This window comes from Mustela nivalis (genome assembly GCF_964662115.1).
Source record: "Mustela nivalis genome assembly, chromosome: 9".
NCBI lineage: Eukaryota > Metazoa > Chordata > Mammalia > Carnivora > Mustelidae > Mustela > Mustela nivalis.
Window position 1 is genome coordinate 60379107 of NC_139028.1, and position 19109 is coordinate 60398215.

A 19109-nucleotide genomic window follows, 5' to 3' on the forward strand; every position below is an offset into this window, starting at 1 on the left:
TGTTGAGCCCAGCACACCGGCCGCATGAGGAAACAAGGGCTCTTCCCCAGCCCAGAGCCGGCCCCTCCCTCCTGCGATCTCCATCGCCAGCCCTGTACCTGCTTGTAGGCGGGCTTCACCCCGGGCAGGAGCACACGGTAGCGCTCCACAAACTCCACGAAGCTGTAGCGGATGGGGTAGCCCGCCCGGCGGATCCGGATGGTCTCCATCATCCCCGAGTACCGCAGCTGTCGCACGCACAGGAGCCGGTCGAACAGCTGCCGGGCGCAGAGCCACGGGCATCAGCACTGGTGGCTCCTGGGGGCACTCAGTCCCACTCGGCCTTTTCCCAGCCACCCGGCAGATGAGAAGCAAGGCAGACTGAACCCTGGGCTGCCGTTTGAGCCTACTTAGCAGCACAGAATGAAACCCTCCTGCGGGACAAACTGCATCTTTGGGGGCACAGAAGAGAAACAGCCTAACTCCCTTTGGGCTACCTTGAGGGGGCTCCTTGGAGGAGGTGGCCTGGGCTCTTACTTGTCAGGTGAAAGGGCACTAGAGGCGGCAGGGGGGACACGGGCAAAGGTGTGGCAGTCTGAAGCACAGGAATGTTTGGGGACTTTATGGGGACTGAGGAGGCTAATGCACGACAAGGTCATGGTTGTGCAGGTGTTGGGTGCTTGTTCAACCCCACAGCAGCTCTTCCAACAACTTCTGGCTGCTGGCAATAAGAAGCCTTAAGGAAGAGACAATTGTCCCCATGGGCACAGAGTCAGGAGGTTGTAGAGGGACTGGAGAGTGCTCAGAGGCCAGGCTGGGGGCAGCAGGGAGTAACCAGGTCGGAGCTGCATTTGAGACCCACTGGCTCTCACTGAAGTGAAGAGGGAGCTGGAGACCAATGAGAAGGTCCTGCTGCTAAGGCTCAGGCAATAGATGCTGAGGTCTGAGCCCAGAGAAGGTTCTGGAAGCATCTGAGATCAGGAGAGAGGTTACCCAACTAGCTTGGCAGGCCCCTGGCCTCCTTCCCCCAGACTTCCTGCCCTAGATGGGGAGCGAGAACACTGTGTAACCCTCATGCCCCAGCAGACCCAGTCCTGAGCCCCATGGGGGACAGGCCAGCCCACTCTGGGCAACGTTTTCAGGCTGGGGGCAGGACCAGCATGCAGCTGGCTGGCTTCCGCCACCTGTTTCCTCTCTCTCCACGCACTTTCCCTGGCCCAGCCCTGGCCTCCCTCCTTCCGTCCCTCCCCAGACCCCTCAGGCCCCAGCTTCCCTCCTGGGCCTCTGGGAAGAGCATAGTGGTAAACAACACCTCCCAGAGCTAAGGAAAGAAAGGGCTCAAATGCAGGGTGGCCTGGGCTCCCAGCTTCTGGCCTCAAGCCCCTCAGGCTCCGGGTCTGCAGTTACACATCTCAAATGTGGAATTGCAATGGTCCATCCCTTCTTCCCAGGCAGTTAGGAAGGTGGAATAGGGCTGTGGAGAGACTCTGGCCCATGTCAGGCACATAGAAAAGGGCCAATCAATGTTATTCAGCAGAGTCAAAAAATGAGGGCATCCCAACAAGTCAGAGGAATCTGGGAAGGCTTCAAGGAGGAGGTGGTGGTTGGCAGGATGGAAGAAGAGGAGGTTTTCAAAGTCAGGGCCACAGCAAGAACCACAGCTGACTCCTACACCAGGCAGTCTGCATGCATATCGTATGAATGGCCCCCGGGAGCTAAGCCCAGCTAAAGGCGGTAGAGTCAGGATTTGAACCTGAGTGGAGCACGCTGCAGTCAAGGCTCTTTCCAGGAGATCTGCTACCTCCAGTAAGTTGGAACTGGTTCTATAAGCCCCTCAGGTGCCCTACTATTCCCCAAAGAGGACAAAGTCTCATCCCAGCCCTCACCCTGCCGCTTGGCCAGGTGCCCTCCCTGCCCCAGGTTGTGCCCCGGCTGGCTGGACCAGGGACCAGGGCCACTCACCATGGGCTTCTTGAATTCATTGGGCTTGATGCAGCGCACAAAGAAGGGCTGGCAGGCACCCAGCGTGCGCATCAGCAGCTCCAGCGACCGCTTGAACTGGCTGCTGAGTGTGGGCGAGCGCTTCCTGGTCTCGGCGCCCTGGAGGGACGGACCACAGGGATGGGAGGGGCTGACCTGTGCCCCCAGCTCTCCAGGAAGGGAAGCAGCAGGGGAGGTCAGCAGGCTTCAGGCCTGAGGGAGGGCTACCCTGGAGAAGCCGGGTAGCAGGGCACTTGGGGTTTTCCTGTAACTGACTATCTAGGCTGGCTCTGGGCCCCAGAGGCACCCCGGAGGCACCCCCTGGGACCTGGGTCTGGAGGAGCACTGGGGGAGTGGGTCCTGCCCCCCAACACTTCCAGAGTTGCTGGAGGACACTGAGCAAGGCCCAGCCCCTCTCAGTCTCCATTCTGCCTTGCTGGGAATAAATGAGTAGCCGGATTTGGTCACCTCAGGACACTGAGGTCCTCTCTAGAGATGGGTCAGACAGACCGACATTCAGACCCCGGGCCCACTGCCTCCTAACGAAGTGATTTCACACACTTCACTGAACAGCCCTGAACCTGTTTCCTAAGTGGGAACAGTGCCACCTCACTAGCTGTGACGAGGGCTGTGACGACGGTGAATAAACAGCAGCCTGGGACCCCATGTGTGTGCTGGGGTCGATGGGGGTGCTCTCCGTGCCCTGTCCCTTCCCTGTGGGATTAGCTGGTCAGCAGCAGGCTCGGATAAGCCTCCTAAGGCACACAGCTGGCCTCCCGCCGGGTGGTCCTGAAGCCCAGACGCTCTGAGGCCGGCTGGCCAGCCACTATCTGGGTGAGCTGGCTAGCACCCCCTCCCCTGTCGGGGTCCCCATCTCAGAATGCTGTGAAACGAGGCAGGGGTGCTAGGGGAGGGCCTGGTCCACAAACAGGAAGTAGGGCATCTCAGACCAACCCTGTGAGACTAGACCTAGAAATCAGACTCAATTCCAAAGTATTTTGATGTTGTTATTTCCCTCCCAGCTGCATCTGTGTGAGAATTTGTCAGTGAATTTGATTATTATTGTAAGGTTTTGTATTTTAAATGAGGCCTAATTTCATTTGACATCCCTCAGCCCTACCAGCCAGGCATGCACGTGTAGGGGTGTGAAGTGTATGGTGCGGTGGGGGCAGCAGCGTGTGACACAGACAGCAGTTAGACCATATGCCCCAGACGGAAACAGAACTTGCTGGGAAACAGCAAACACTCGCTATTCTGAAACATGCCCGGTCTCTGAGTGCAATTTGGCACAGGTTCTAGGATCTCGCCAGGGAGGCTGGGGAGTCTGCGATGGGGTCAGGTGACTGTCAGGTCTCTGACCCCCATGACTGTCCCAGAACCTGACCCAGCCGCAGCACCGGACGACCCGCGGCTTGGAGGGGGAGCGGGCCGGAGCGGGCTTCACCCAGCCCGCACTGGAGACCCTACTCCGAGCACACGCACAGCACAGACATGGATACACAATCCAGCACACAGCACACACAGCACACCCGCGCGCACGCACACACACCCCGAATGGCACGTACATGACACAAACCTTTCTTTGGTTTCTGTGATCACTCAGGAACTACTTCTGTCTGTCTATCTGTCTTCCCTAGGGCTGTGAGCCTGGTGAGGACAGGCAGATCTGCCTTGTTTTCGGTCGTGGCCCAGGCCCTGGCACAACTAACAAGCAGCAATGCCCTGCAAAAGCGGCTCCTGGAGTCCACGGGCTCCCAGAAACGTCCGCTTTCCGATTGCTCAGACCAAACTCTAAGGACTGTCCTCAACTCCTGTTCCTTCATTTCCAAGACGTCAAAATTTTTATTGGTTTTACCTCCTGGATTCTGCCCCCCACACTCCACACCTCCCTCCGCTCCTCTAGCCACCCGGCTGCCCAGGGAAAGCTGTCAAAACACAAATCCAGAGCTCTCCACCCGCCCCACTCAGAGCCCCTGTGACGGCTCCCGGCTTCCCTCGCATGAGCACCGCTGTTCTGGTGAGGCCTAATGGGGTCCTGCGGGATCAGCCCCCTGACTTCCAGTCTCTCCGTGCTTCTAGCCACCCCTGCGTCATGCTCTCCACGGGGCTCCAGGTGGGCCCACAGGCTTCGCACTCGCTGCTCCTCCCCCCTGCAGCGCTTCTCCTCCGCAGCCTCTGCTGCCTCCACCACCTCCTTATCCACTTCCTATAAGGCCTTTCCCGGGGGCCCCTATTCGACATTGCAAACCTCAGGTATTTTTCCCTCCTCAATTTCTCTCCATCGTATCACTCTGACATACTATGTATTCTATTTAGTTATCTGCTTACTAGCAATTTCTCCTCTTTGCCAGAAGATAAGCTCCACAAGGACAGAGGCTGTTTTCAGTTCTGCCCTCTGCCCTGTCCCCAGAATGCAGGCCGACGTCTGGCATGGAATGGACACCCCGTTACCCTTTGTGTCTGAGAGCAGGAGTGTGGGAAGGGGAGCTACTCTCACCTCCTGGCCCCCGGGGTTTCTGAATCGATTGTATTTCACTGAGAGGAATGGTGGTCCTTTCTGATATTCATGGGTTTCTGGGAGAATCTGCAGACATTTGGAAATAGGGTAAAGGCAGGAGTAAAATGTCCAGAGCTCAGTGTTAAATGACTCCCCAGAGGGGATCTGAGGGGCAGACACCTAAGCGGGATGTGCACAGGGCTGGGGACATACAGGCAGGACAAGCCACCTGCATAAAGCTTGAATCAGGGGCTGGGGACATATGACTGGGGTTAGACATCAATTGGGGGGCTGGATGGCCTGGAAGAACCATGGTGCTCATGGCCTGGCTGGTCCCTCCAGCAGCACCGGCTGGGGTGGGGCTGCCCAGGGCTACCTCAGGAGGCAGACGCTAGAGTCAAAGGATGGAAATCTGGGGGTTGGAGAGGAGCATAGGACGTGGGTTTGGATCACTGGAAGGAGGTGGTGTGGGCTTCCACCACAAGATAAAGCACTGTCATCAACAAACTGTGACTAAATACTTCATGCTTTGCCCGATTTCCACGTCCGTCTAACAGAGCTAGCATGCTTCCAGCAGTCTCCAAAACAGTTTTCTCTCTGAGGTGAGGCGGCACGCACAGAGACAAAGCAGACGCTTGCAAAGCTTCCCCTCAGCCTCACTTGTGTGGGACTTTGGATGATTTCCCATACCTCCCTGACACAGACCTGGACTAAAGTCCCATGTGTCACAAACGGTGTGACCTTGGGCCCGCACTTTGGGTCTCTCTGGGCCCCAGCTTTCCTGTCTCTAATGTGGGGACAATACTAACCACTTGCAGGGTTGCTCTTAGGAGTGAGGAAGGTGAGAAATGGAAGTGGCTAGCTCACAGCCTGGTCCAGGAAAGAAGATATAATCATGATCAAACGCACCACTGTTGTGTTCTAACTCTGTGCTCCAAAACTCCCTCAAGAATGAGCTGTTTCTGAAGACCCCAGGGTCTTCAACTTGGACCTCCCCATGGCTCCTCAATAAGTAGGTTCTAGTCCTAGGGTCCAGGGAAAGAAGCCTCAGAATAGGAAAGTTTATGGGAAGGTTCCCAGATGTCTCCAGGTGCTTCGGAAAGAGAGGAGAAAGGGCAGGAGGAGAAGACGAGCTTCCATGATCTTCCTGGTCTGCCTAAGACCAGGAGGAACGGCTGAGCCTGGGGTGGGGGTGGGTTGGGGACTGGAGGAGAAGAAGAAAGACTGGGGAAGAGCCCAATGCCAGCGAACATGGGAGACCCGGAGTAGAGTCCTGGCTTGGCCCCCGGCTCATAGGGCATGCTGGGCAAGTCTTGCCTCTTTTTCTAGGACTCCGTTTCCTCCTTTAAGAAATGGACAGGCTCACAGTTCACACAACTCAAGAAGCAAAAAAACCACACAAAACCACTCCACAAACCACTCCACAAAAAAAAACACACTCCAAAAAAAGAAAAAAGAAAAGAAAAAGCCGGCCCTTTCCCCAAGCTTCAGAGCCACGGGGGCGGAGGCCACAGCCTAGCCCCAGGGGCCACTGAGGCATGGCCGCCATCCGCCGGCCCCAGACAGGGGTCTTTTACCTTCACGGAAGCTGCCGACTGGCGAAGAGTGCCGGATGAATAACCACAGAGAAACTACAACAGGAACCACAGTGCAGGGCCAGATGGGGTTGGGGGCAAGGAGAACGTGGTGGATCAGAAAACAGAGAGCAAAGTCAGGGAGACAGGACAACTCTCGGGGCAGAGGTCTGGGCTCCCAGGGATTTGGGGAAGTGCAGGCACCCAGACAGGCACCGAGGGGACAATGGCTCTGCCCTCCCTGCGAGTCCCTCTGAACGCCCTTCAGGAAGCCCTGGGACAGGAGGAAAGTACGAAATTTAAGAGGCATAGAATCACGCAGGAGACAAGTCTGCCAGATGACCACTCTAGGGACAAAGGAAATGCTGAGGGTGGGAAATTCTGCACCCCATATGGGGCCCAGGGCTGGGGCGCCCATGCCTGCTGTATTTGGATCTCTGAACACCCACATCCGTGCACATCCTCAAGGCCAGGTGTGCCCCCTTCTCCCAGGGTCCCTATGAGCTGCTGGAGGTCCAGCTGGGGGGACCTCCACGGTAAACCATGTCCCAATCAGGCAGTGCTCTGTGACCTCTCCTGGCACCCTTCTCTGGGGCAGCAGGAAGACCAGACGGGAGGACCGTGGAGACCCCAGGGCCCCATTCTGGATCCATAGCAGAGTGCTGCCCTCACTCTGGGGTCAGAGGAACCCAGCCAGAGCTGTTGGACAAGGGTGGGCCTAGGCGCTGGCCTGGCTTTTGGGGGCCCTTCCTGCCTGATAGAGACCCTGCCCCAACATTACCATGGCAACGTCGGCCTGGAAGATCTGCTTGATGAACTTGTTTCTGGAAGAGTGGACCAGCTGGATGATGTCTCCATGCAGGGTGTCCCGGTTCTTCTCCAGGAAGCCTGGGCAGTGGCAAGAAGCAGTGGGTCACACCTCGAGAGCTCCAGCAGCCTCTACCTGACAACACTCAGCCGCTCCCCAAACCCACAGTGTCTGAGCCCAGAAGACCCTCAAACTTCGCTTAGTTCAACCATACCCACTCCACAGCAGGGGACACAGAGGCCCGGCTTGCCCAAGATGATGGAGAGAGTAGGGGACAGAGCTGGCCCTGGAGCCGCACCTCCCTCCCCACATGCACCCCCTCCACCTGTTCAGAGAGGAGGGCTGCAGGCCTCGGCCCTGGGGAGGGCAGGGCTGCCTTCCTCAGGGAGCTACCCAGTGCCTGCAAGGCCAGCCTTAGTCTTTTGAATGAAGGCACGGAAGCCCCAGTTAAGTAAGTGTGTCACCTGGGAGAGAACACATATTGGGCTACACAGCTAAGAGCAATGGCATTTAAAACACTGTGTGCTTGAACAGTGTGCTATGTTCCACAAAGTGCCCTCCCAGCACCTTCTATCTGGGGGGTAGGGGGGATTATCTTCCCCATCCCACAAGGGAGGACACCAATGCTCAAAGAAGCAAGTTATCTGACCACCACACGGCAAGCCACGGGCAGGTTGAGACTTGAACCTAGGACTCCTGGCCCCAGCCCAGGAAGGCTCACTGCACCTCACAGACCCTCAAGAGGCCTGCCAGTCCCAGGGACTGAGGAGTTAGGGACTGGTTAATAGGGCGAGCAGGGGGTGGCTCTTGCTAAGGCTGACAGAAGACAGAGTGGCCCACAGCTGGGGAGGCCTGATGAGGAAGAACACTGCAGAGAAGCAGCACCCTTTCCCCTAGGACTCAGGGTGCCCAGGCTTGGGGGACAGCACAGAGATGTAGCATTGGGCTGCCCACCTGGCATCTGGGGAGGGGGAGCGACAGAAGGCACCTAGCGGTGGAGGGGTAGCATTTGGAGCTGGAAAGGAATTGGGGGCTCTAATCAAAAGTCAACAACAGACTCACTCTGGGGCCCTAGGATGGTCCCCCTTCTGGACCTCAGCTTTCTCTTGTGTCAGATGGGAAGGACGGTACCCATAATCTCTTGCTTTGCCTCAGATCCCCTAACACCACCTGATTCGTAAATAAAATGCTGGATTAAAACAGTGCTTTGTGAGCCAGGAAATGCTGGCCAAACTGTTTAAAGCAGCTCAAAACTGGCTAGTGACCTTAGGCAAGCCATTTCCCTCTCTGAGCCTCCATTTCAAATCCATGAAGTAGATAAGCCTCATGTTCCCTCCAGATCTAACATTCTATAATTTTATAACTTTGTGCAGAGTCCACTCAATTTTCCCATCTCTATGCTCAGCAACAGCACGAGGCCAGACACAATCCTCTGTTACTCCCGACAACAGACATATCGGTTTGCCCAAAAGTCCTTCAAACTTAAAGTTGGCTTCCTTCCTTCTAACAGCGAGGTTGGATCTCACAGTCTAACAGCTGGGGAGAGCTGGGCAGGCTTCAGGTCCCATCCCTGCAGCACAGCTCACCGATATACTTGTCAGCCTTCTGGGTGACTCCACAGGGAGTAGGAAACCAGTGGCTCTCTGCTTGTTTGTTTTGAATTTCACTGGCCTTCGACCGCCGGTGAAACTCTCGGAGGCTGAACATAAGAGCTCAATATAGACACATGCGACAGATGAGGCCCTTCAGACCAGGGTGGTGGGGGCAGAGTTGCAGGGGTGGTCTGCAAGAATTCCAGGTGGGGTGACCCTGACTGAGGGCTGACCCTCTCCTTCACCGCTAGCTTTAAGACAGAACCCAACTGCACAGCCCGACTGCATGGACCATGCAGCCCATTCAACGCTCACACTTGGTCTTGGTGCTTAGAGTCCCAGTGGGTCTCGGGGCTGGCTCTAGGCCCGGCTTGGCCCCTAACCGGCAATGTGATGGAAAGACCATTAACTTTCCCTTTCGAGCCTCAGCTTCCCTCTCTGCAAATAGGAGCACAGAGCCCCCCCCAAAAGAATGGAAAGCAGGGACTCAAACATATTTGCAAACCCATGTTCACAGTCTCTAAAAGGTGGAAACAACCCAAACGTGCATCAAGAGATGAATGAATTTTATATATTAAATATATATATACATACACATATGTGGGATTGACACCTGCTACGACACGGAAGAACCGTGAGGACATTATGCTGAGTGAAATAAACCAGACACAAAAAGACAAATGCTGTACAATTTCACTTAGATGAGGTCTCTTGAGTAGTCAGATATATATAGAGAGAGAATAGAATAGAGGTTACCAGGGACCGGGGGAGAAGGGAAAATTTTTGCTTAATCAGTATCTCATTGGGAGCAATGGGTAGGCACTGGAGATGGGACTGTGGCACATACCGTGAGTGTATTTAATGCCACTGAATTGTAATCTTAAAAAACTGTTAAAACGGTACATTTTACATTATATACACTAAACCACCACTTATCAAAATCTCTAAAAGGGAGGTACCCAGGGGCGCCAGGGTGGCTCAGTTGGTTAAGCACCTGCCTTCGGCTCAGGTCATGATCCCAGAGTCCTGGGATGGAGCCCCCACACCCCCACCCCACCGCCAGCTGGGTTCCCTGTTCAGCAGGAGTCTGCTTTTCCCTCTCCCTCTGCCCCTTCCCCTGCTCAAGCATGCTTTCTCTCAAATTAAAAAGAAACAAAACAAAACAAACAAAAAAAAAAACCACTTTAGAAATAAAAGAAAATAAAATCTCTAAAAGAAAGAAAGAGCAGCAGACCCAGGATTTCCTAAGGCCCCTTCTGGCTCTGCTCCAGGCCCCAGCCCATCCTGGGGAAGGAGCAAGGCAAGGGCAGGAGAGAGCCCAGGCAAAGAGACTCCAGCCCCAGACAGCCGCTGTACCTTGGCTCTCATAGTAGACGACGCCTGCAAAGTGGTTGATCCCAAACTGAGTCTCGTGGTTGTTCTTAGGGGGGATATAGTTGGAGTTCAGCTTGTGCTGGGAGTTCAGCTTATGCAGCATGGTGGTGTCTGTGCCCTGTGGGAACCGATGGCTGTGCTCAGCCCCCCTTGCCCCAGGTCCTCCTGCCTCCGCTGGCCTAGGCCTTTGCACCCGCTCTTTGGTCTTTCTCAAGAGCGCCCTCCATTTGCACCCCACACAGGAGCTCTCTGGGCCTCCACTTCACCATCTGTTAAGCGGGTGGATTAGAACTACACGATCTTGAGCTTTCAGTCCAGTTTAGAAAATCTATTTCCCACAGTGGAAATCATGGGAGCAGTCCCTCTCCCTCTCCGACACCTATCCCAGGTCTGGAGCACCTGCTCTGTATCAGCTACATGCTTAGATCTCCATCATTTGGTCCAGGGCCCCATGGACTGCAGGTGATTCCCAAATGTCAGAGGAATGCGCCTGCCCTGGCCTCAGAGCCACACTGAGAGGCACATATCTTTGGTCCCATTTTACAGATGAGGAGAGCAGATGCTCAAGGTGGAAGGGGGTGTTTAGCACAGGCGTCCAACAACGGGCAGGCGCACCTTGGGGAACTTGCTCTCCTCGTCGATGAGGGAGATGATGTTCATGGGCTTGTTGGCGATCATGTCCAGGGCGTCCTGGTTGTCCGTAAACTCGATGTGCAGCCAGTCGATGCTCTCCAGGTCGTACTCCTCCTGCTCCAGCTTGAACACGTGACGCACGAAGAACTGCTGCAGGTGCTCGTTGGCGAAGTTGATGCACAGCTGCTCAAAGCTGCAGGGGGCACGGGGGGCACAGGGGGCGGGCGAGGGACTGAGCAGGCCTGGGCCCTCTGCCCTGCGCGTCCTTGGCCATGCTGTGCTCCCTGCACGGACTCCCCAGCCTCTGAGGCAGGCAGCATGGCCCAGTCCCCCACCCTGGAGGTAAGGAAGGGGACACTGAGCCAGAAGGCGCCAACAGCTGGAACCGTTTCCCTGCATGACCAGGCCTGTGAGCTGACTGACAGGTAGGGGCACCAAATCCCTTTAGAGACCTGGCGGGGTTGGGGGGCTGGAGCCATGGCCCTGGAGGCAGGGGCGGGGCATGAAGAGGGATCCAAAGTTGTCAGCAGAGGTGAAGGGGGCTCATGAGATTTAGCAAGTGACCTCCTGAGGGCCAGCATCTCTAAGTCACTAACCCAGTGCTCTACCAGGTGACACTGCACATATCCACTATGGGTATTTGGGTGGAGGTGGGGGGCTTGGAGACATCCAGATGCTATAGGAATTGAAGTGAGTTGCTAGGAGTCACACAGGTAGGCAAGTGGGTGGGGAAGGCTGCCCCCAGCCCCAGGATCTATGTGGGCCCGCTCCCTCCAGCTGCCCCTGCCACGGCCTCCAAGAATGGCCCTTCAGGGTGTGTGGGATCCCAAGCGTGACTCAGCCTCATCTGCTTCAAGGCACCTTGCCCCTTGGTCATTGGGGTGTCTATGATGGTGTCAGAGGTTTCTCTCCACCCACCCCCAGTGGCCTCAGCTGACCCCAGCACCAGGAGGTGATGGGCCAGAAGGTGAGTGAGGGAGCCCATGAGGACGACTGGAGGCAAAGTGTCTGCAGCCCGGCATAGCGTGCTCACAGCCTGCTGAGTGTGGTTTAAAGGAGAGCTGCAACACCCGTTCTGTCTGTGGAAGAAAATTCCGGCAGAGCAGAGCCCCTCGTGGTACCTGTTCACAGCAAAGTTCTCAAACCCAAAGATGTCTAGGAGGCCGATGGACCTGCGAGAGCTCTTCACTTCCTGGGAGGGGGGCTTGTAAATGGCCGCGTTGATCTTGTCCACGATCCACACGAAAAGCCGCCCATAGATGCCCTGAGAAGGGGCTGTGTCAGCCCCTGGAACCACACGCCGTCCCAAGGAGATAGGCTGGGTTCCTGGGGCCGTCACCACCTCACGCACTCCCTCCCCTGCTGTTTGAACTCCCCTAGTCTTTACTCAAGCTGTTCCCTCTGTTTTGGAGCCCCCTTTCCTATTGGAACAATTCCTACTCCTCAAAGCTCTGTCAAGAAGCCTTCCCTAACCCTCCTTTGGGCTCCCATCCCTCCACCCACATCTGTCTCCCTATTAGCTCTGAATATTTGGAGGGTCCCAGAACCCAGCACAGAACGCGGCACAGGCAGGGACGCAATGGCTGGCAAACAAGTGAGCGTGGAAGCAGGAAGGGCTGGGGGCCCTCTCCACCTGACCCGGCCCACCTTCAGTGTCTTCTTTGGAAAGACCAGGCCTCCTTGGTCCTCTGGGCTGGGAATAGCACAGTAGACCAAGTGCCCAAACACTATGTCCCAGCATGAGGCCCACGGGGCTGGGGAGCAAAGCAGGCTGGGGATGGAGGACCTGAGGGGACCTGAGGGGACCAGAGCTGGCAGGGCTCCCCAGGAGCACGACACTCAGCCCCCTGCAGGAGGAACAGAGCTCAGGAGAAGGCAGCCTCTTGCTCGGCTCCCTCCCCGCAGAGCCAGTGGCCAGAGCCTGGACCCAAGGGCAGGCAGGGGTTGTGGCCCAGATGTCTGTCTGGTTGGGTGGACTCCTCCACTCCTGCTTATATGGACAAGCTAATGCCCCCACCCCAGGTGGAGCAAGCCGGAGCCACGCCCCAAAGAGCCCACCTTGACGAAGGCGTCTCGCACATCCAGCGCCTGCTCCCTGCTGAGCGGGGTAGACACGGTCTCCCCGCGGGTGATGAGGGTACGGCTGGTCAGGCAGTTCATCAGGGCTGGAGGGTTCACCTGGTGGGGCAATATCCCGGCACTCACCGGACCCCCGTGACCCATCGCTCCCTCTGCCCACCTTAAAGAGCTCCCTTCCCACTGTCCCCCCAGGCCTTGCTCAGACCAAGTGCCTCCACTGAGAATGCCCTTCCCCACAGCCCCATAGCTGCAGCCTCGGCAGCCAGGTCCTCCCCAGCCATCACACCGCACCCAAAGCCTGGGCTGGCTGCTCTTTTCCTGACCGCCTGCTCACTCCCTGTTACCTGGCCCTCCTAGGACTGGCTCAGACTGGTTTTATTCATCCCAGTTTTCCATCCCAGGGCAAAGCCCAGTGAGGCTTTGCTGAGAGATGGACAGACTGACTCACCCAGGGTCCCCCATGCCCCACGGCATCCCCAGGGGCACCAGAGTTAGGGCGGCGAGGCTCCCGGGTGCCAAGGCTCTATCCCCTCCCTGAGACCCGTGCCCAGCACAGATCCTGCTCACAGTCAGTTCTCCATGTGGAACTTCTAGAACTCTCCCAAGCAGAGTCCCTGCTTCCAGGTTCCCACATGCCCAGCCCCCTGAACCTGAGTCAAGACTGCCCCTCTGAGAGAAACTGAAGCAGAAGCCATGAGGACAGAAGGCCGGATACTGACCTCGAGCAGGGATGCGGCTGTAGCCAGGGACGGGGAGAAGAGGACCTCGCAGGCATCCAGGTTCTCAAAAGTTCGGGCTGTCACAGCCGGCAGGGCGCAGGGTCAGGCAAACGAGGGTGGGCACAGGGGAAAGGGGCAGGCTAGGAGGGCCAGGCTCTCGGGGGCCTGCCCTGTCCACAGGGGCCACCGGCACCGTGATTAAGCACTTCTCTGGGTCAGGGTATTTTTGAAGGATGTTCTTCCCATGAGCTATGGGCACCACGAGGTAGGAAACTTGTGTGCCCAGCACCTGGTGCCATGCCCAGTATCCAAGTGGGGACACTGGCCGTTGTGGCCCTTTCCCCTCCCACACTCCTCCACCCCAGACTCCCAGAGCTCCTGACAGCAGCCCTGGCTCCTACGAAGCAGATATGTGGTGGCTGGTGCAGAAGCTGAGCCAACCAGCCCCCCACGCCCCTTCCCCGGCAGCTAGGTGTTACGCTGCCCTTGCAGCCAGGACAGGACTGGGGCAGAGGTGCACCATTGGGGCCCCTCACCCTCATACTGCAGGTTGCCCAGGTGCAGGATGGCGGCCAGGAGCTTGGAGATCTCCCAGTTCTCTGTGTCGGTGAACATGAGCACCTTCATGGCCGAGCGGATGTTGGCGTATTCCTGGCTGTCCTCCCGGCCCTCGCACGTGGTACAGTTACCCTGGCGAGCAGAGGTGGGAGAGTGGGACACAGGAGGGTGTCAGTAAGGCCATGGGGACCCCCAGAGAGGCAGTGGCTGGGCCGAAAGACCCCCTCTGCCAGGCCAGGCCAGGCCAGCCTGGGGTGGCAGGTACTAACTTCACCTCGTGAGCACCATGACCTCTCCAGAAAGTCTAGAAAGCTCCTGGTTAGAGCTTTTAAAGAATACACTTCCCACTTCTAAGGACTCCCAGGTGCCCCTTCTTCCCCAGAGTGAGAGGAGCTGGGTCACTGAGACCTGGCCTGGCCAGTCGCCTGGCCCAGCAGTCACAGCACACAGGTGCTACTCCATACCGTGCTCCCACTGCCCCCCCAATGGACACTCTCACTCTCGCTCAGGGACTGGAGGCTTCATGGTTGGGGCGGGGGGTGAGACTGTAGGCAAGCAGGGCACCGACAGGGGTCTGCCCCAGGATGTGTGCCTGTTCATGTGCGCTTGCCCCCTCCAGCTACAGGAAGTGTCTGGGAAGGCCTGCACACCCACAACACCTACTTCTTTTTTGTCCCACATCCCCCGTGTGTCCCTGTGTCCCGGCCCTGCCCCGCCCCAGACAGCCAGGCAGGGATCCTCTCCAGGCCTAAGGAAGCCGGTCCAGAGCCGGCCTGCTGTACCCATGCACCTCCACCCATCTGGATGGCAGCAAGAGTCCTGGGGCCCATGCCTCCTTGGTAGCTAGAAAGCAGCAAGAGACTGCCACCAGGGCTCCGTGACCAGTGAGCCCCGAGGCTGAAGCTGCAACAGCCTCTGTCCTCCAATCCTGGGGCGCCTGGCAGAGGCCCTGGTCTGCACGTCCTCAAAGCCCAAACTAACAGCATGTGTGTGGGGGCAGGTCTGTGCACATGTACACACGGGCACATATCTACATGCCCCAGATCTAGGGTATCTGTGCAGACTTAGGAACGTGTGTCTCCATGATGACAATTCATCTAGATACATGTGCCCCTGGAAGCATGCCCAAGTGGGACCCATACAAGCCCACATACAAGCCCAGAGTGGGCTGGGGTAGGTCAGAGGACAGGGAGAGCCCACACAGAGGAACCCACCCACCAGGCCGGAAGCTGGGGAGCAGCTGGGGTTGCTGGCCATGACCTTGCTGGGACAGGTGTCCCCTTCCCTAGGTGCCCCACCCAGGCCTCACCATAGCCAAGTAGTTATAGTCCGTGGCCTGGCCCAGGCCCAGCTTCTTCTTCTGATCCGCGCTCATGCCCTCCAGCATGCAGTAGAACACGTGGTAATTTCGTTCATCGGGGGCCTGCAAAAGCAAGTACAAGGTGTTGGGGGGTGGAGGAGGAGGCGGCATCGGAAACTGGTCAGGTTGAAACACAGTTTACTATTTTAACAAGTGACAAAATAGTGACCAAAAAAGCCCCTGTGGGCGGCTTCATGGCGGGAATTCAGGCACCACAGGGAGCGGGCAGCAGTCTGGCCCGATCCACACTGTGCGGTACCCCCTCCGCCCCCGAAGCTGGGGCTTCAGGGCAGGGCCAGCTCCGCCCTGGGCTCAGCCCACCTGGCGGCAGACACGGGACTTCTCCAGCAGGTACTGCTCGATCTTGGCGCCCTCGATGGCACCCCGCTTGTTGAAGTGGATGTCGATGTACTTCCCGAAGCGGCTCGAGTTGTCATTGCGGATGGTCTTGGCGTTCCCAAACGCTTCGGGGTGGGGAGAGGGTCATGAGCGAGGTCAGCACGCACCTAGCCCCCCAGCCCCACTCTGCGAGCCCTGGCCCTACCTTCCAGGATGGGGGTGGCTTCCAGCACCTGCTGCTCAATCCAGGAGTGCTGCCCGCTGATGGCCGCCAGGAACTGCAGGATCAGCTTGGTGCTCTCGGTCTTCCCTGCCCCAGACTCCCCGCTGCAGAGCAGATCCAGAGAGAGTCAGGGCCCATCACGGTCTGCGGGGGCCTCTCCCTACGGGGCTTCAGCTCACGCTGCTTCCCCCACCTACACCTCCCCACTCCCCAGACTATAAAATAGGCTGACAGTATGGACCTTTCAGGGATGGGAAAGGCTCCAGGACCTCAGGGCTCTGCCACACCAAAGGGACTTTCCTTGTCCTTCATTTAGACACACACACACAAACACACACACACACACACACACGCCCCACGCCATCCACACCTTCCATGGAGCATGACATAGACTGATGCTATATCAATGCTTTGTCCTGTTACCCTCTGCCCAAGAAAGAATAAGGGCCCAAAATGTCATCTGACTCTAACTTAACAGGAATCAGTAATAAACAAGGTTGGCCTCAAAAGCTAACATGAACTTTGGCAGCATTAACAGAGATGTAAGACCTGGGAAAGGGAGGGGATTCTCTACATGATGAAGCATTAGCAGGAACACAAAGCTGGAGCTCTGGGACTAAGCCCCAATCCGGTGCTGGGCCGCCCACCTGATGATGCAGCACTGGTCACGGCTGTTGCGCTTCATGTTGAAATAGCAATTATCAGCAATGGCAAATATGTGGGGGGGCATCTCTCCAATCTTCTTGTTGGTATACTGGCGGATATGCTCTGGTGAATAGATGGAGAGCAGCTGGTAGGGGTTCACAGCCACCAGGATGGAGCCTGTGTACGTCTGTGGGCACAAAGGGACGAGGAACTTGTTACTTCCCATGGGGGAGGCTTGAACTCTAGAAAGTTCTTGGGCTCCACCCTGCTCCATCCTGTGGAAGGCACAGCCCTGGCTTTGGAGTCACATGGACCTGGGGTCAGAATCCTGCCCCTCTGCGAGCTGGGGGAGGGGTCTGCAAACTACCATTGGGTCTGGGTCAGAGTAGGTATTCAGTGAGATTTGATGAAGGGAGGAAGGAAGTGGGAGAGGGTCTCTAAGTCTCTATTTCCTTACCTTTATCTGTAAAATGGGCACAATGTCACTATTTCTAAAGATGAGGAGATGGTGGATTTTAAAAATCATGAAAGTCATAGTTCACCATAGGTACTCCTGCAATGCTAGTTCCCACTTTTGCCTCCAAGCCCTGTATCCCGGAGGTTTAGAGTAACATTCGTAAACTGGACCATGCCTGAGCAGAGGCTGGGTTGGTTCAGGGGGAGTAGAACGAATGCACAGCATGCTGAAGGGGCTACGGGATGTGGTCTGGGGGCTGGGCAGGCCCCAGTCTCTGCAGCACGGATCCCTGTGTTCTGGGGGACAGGGCACCTCCAGTCATCCTGGCCAGCACAGGTGGGGGGCCCAGTGCACCTAAGATAAACTTCTAGGGGCCTTTCTGTTCTTGGGCTCCTCTGTTGATGCACGAGGTTTCCTGCTGTAAGCCCGGGGCCTTGCCACACAGGGGCCAACATGGTCTGGGCCTCTTGCCACCATGGCAGAATAAAGTACCCAGGGGTTACTGCTCCCTCCCCACCCTCCCCAGCCCAGCTTGAAAAGGTCAGGCGTAGCCTATAATTGGTGATGGATAGATGGACATCTGGACCTGGAGAGGCTGAAAAAAGATGTGACCACACAGAGGAAGTAACAACCGGGTCCACAGCCTTCTGCCAAGGCCATATAACATCACCCCAGAACAAAGCCATGCCCAGCAGACTCAGCCCAAGGTGGCCATGCTGGGCAAGTGCGTCTGCCAGCACCGCATTCCAGGGGAAAGGCCCAAACCAGGGTTGGCTGTGGCCATGCAAAGCAGCCTTGGGCTCGGCAGTCCAGACCCAAGTTCCAGTCCTGGCTCTGGCCGCCTCGCCATTTACCGCCCTGCTCTGAGCCCCAGGGGACGCTCCTCTGCCACCCGGGCTCTCCCTCCAAACAGCCCAAGCCAGGGGCTGCTGCACCTGCCGGTACAGACCTCCTGAGTGCATGCAAGAGCCCAGACAGGGAAAGGTGGGGCAGGACAAGGACGCAGGCTGCAGGGGGCTGCCAGGCCAAGCATGTCCTGAGAGTGTGAGCCAGCTCTGCCTTACTTACCCGCCCTCCACAATGGGTCTGAGATTGGAAAGGAAGGAACAGGAGAGAGAGCTGGTCAATGGGGAATGGGAGGCAAGGAGCTTCTCCACCAAGAACACCCCACACAACTTGGGACTGGGCTCACATCTCAGATCGGAAGCCACGAACTGCCAGCCCCAGGGCACCTCGACCCCATGACCTACAGCTCAGCACTCCCTGGCTGTGGGAACCAGCTGGCCCAAGGGAGGGAGTCAGCCCCAAAGAACGTCTTTTCCATGGATCACTTTGCTTGTCTACACCTCAGTTTGTTCATCTGTAAAAGGGGGATGGTTAGCACTTCCCCCCTACCCCTCCACCCCGAAGTTATATGAAAACTGAAGGGCATAGCCTTTGGCATGTGCCTGGTTACAGAGAAGCTGTGTTTACATGCCACCTTCCTTAATAAAGTGACACCGAACCACCTGGTCTGTGATCACAATGGGGCGTGAATCAGCTCCACACAGTCGTTCAAGGACCCTCCACTGAGACTCATGGGGAGGCCAGCAGCCACACTGTGGGGGCCAGGGAGGAAAAGCTTGGGCCTGGGGGAGGCAGCAGATTCCTCTGGTGGAGAAGATGGGGGCGGAGGGAGAGGGGGCGTGAAGGCTGGTCTGTGGGAATCAAGCACAGAGGCGTGAAAGGGCATGGCATTTGGAAGGTCTTTGGAGAAAGGTCGCTTTGGCAGCTGAGAGAGGATGAATGGTTGTCCCGGAGTCTGGAGGTAGAGACACCATTTCAGGCCTAATGAGCCAGTCAACGGAGGCAGCCGGAGCCAGACAGGGGTGGTCCTAGGAGCAGGCCCGGCAGCCATGTGCAGGCCCAGGCAGTGCCAGAGAGGAGGCACTGATAAAAACTGGGAGAAGGCTTCCTGGGGTGGGGCCCAGAACCTCCTCTCTCCTGCAGAGCTTCCAGGGACCCCCATAGCACCAGGCTCCCCCTCCTGGATGTCCCCCATTCTGCTCACCCACCTGTCCAGACCGGACCCCACCCTCTGCACCAGCACGGCTCCTTCTCACACTGCCCAACTTGGCCGACAGAGTCCCCCATCCTTCACCCAGGGTGGCACCCAGGAAGCCCTTCTCTGCCTCCCTCTCCTTCCTCCCAGCCCACCTCTCTCGGGTGGCACAGCCAGGCCTCAGGCCCTGGGCACCATGGGCTCTCACAGACTGCCGCAGGTGCCCCCTGCCATCCACCCTTCACTTGGAG

At 57.3% G+C, this 19109-nt stretch overlaps 1 protein-coding gene across 2 annotated transcripts in view; it reads right to left on the bottom strand.

The window, feature by feature from the left end:
- MYO7A (myosin VIIA) overlaps positions 1 to 19109 on the bottom strand; it is an 87646-nt gene that overhangs the window by 34775 nt on the left and 33762 nt on the right. For both annotated transcript variants that reach the window (XM_082749526.1, XM_082749525.1), the window contains exons 5-17: positions 16363 to 16547; positions 15698 to 15819; positions 15475 to 15617; positions 15103 to 15216; positions 13772 to 13925; positions 13236 to 13312; positions 12496 to 12615; positions 11559 to 11701; positions 10420 to 10630; positions 9787 to 9922; positions 6812 to 6918; positions 1942 to 2079; positions 99 to 257 (exon numbers count right to left, since the gene is read on the bottom strand). In XM_082749526.1, the coding sequence (XP_082605652.1) occupies positions 99 to 257; positions 1942 to 2079; positions 6812 to 6918; positions 9787 to 9922; positions 10420 to 10630; positions 11559 to 11701; positions 12496 to 12615; positions 13236 to 13312; positions 13772 to 13925; positions 15103 to 15216; positions 15475 to 15617; positions 15698 to 15819; positions 16363 to 16547 (1809 nt within the window). The remainder of the gene's footprint in view (positions 1 to 98; positions 258 to 1941; positions 2080 to 6811; positions 6919 to 9786; positions 9923 to 10419; positions 10631 to 11558; positions 11702 to 12495; positions 12616 to 13235; positions 13313 to 13771; positions 13926 to 15102; positions 15217 to 15474; positions 15618 to 15697; positions 15820 to 16362; positions 16548 to 19109) is intronic.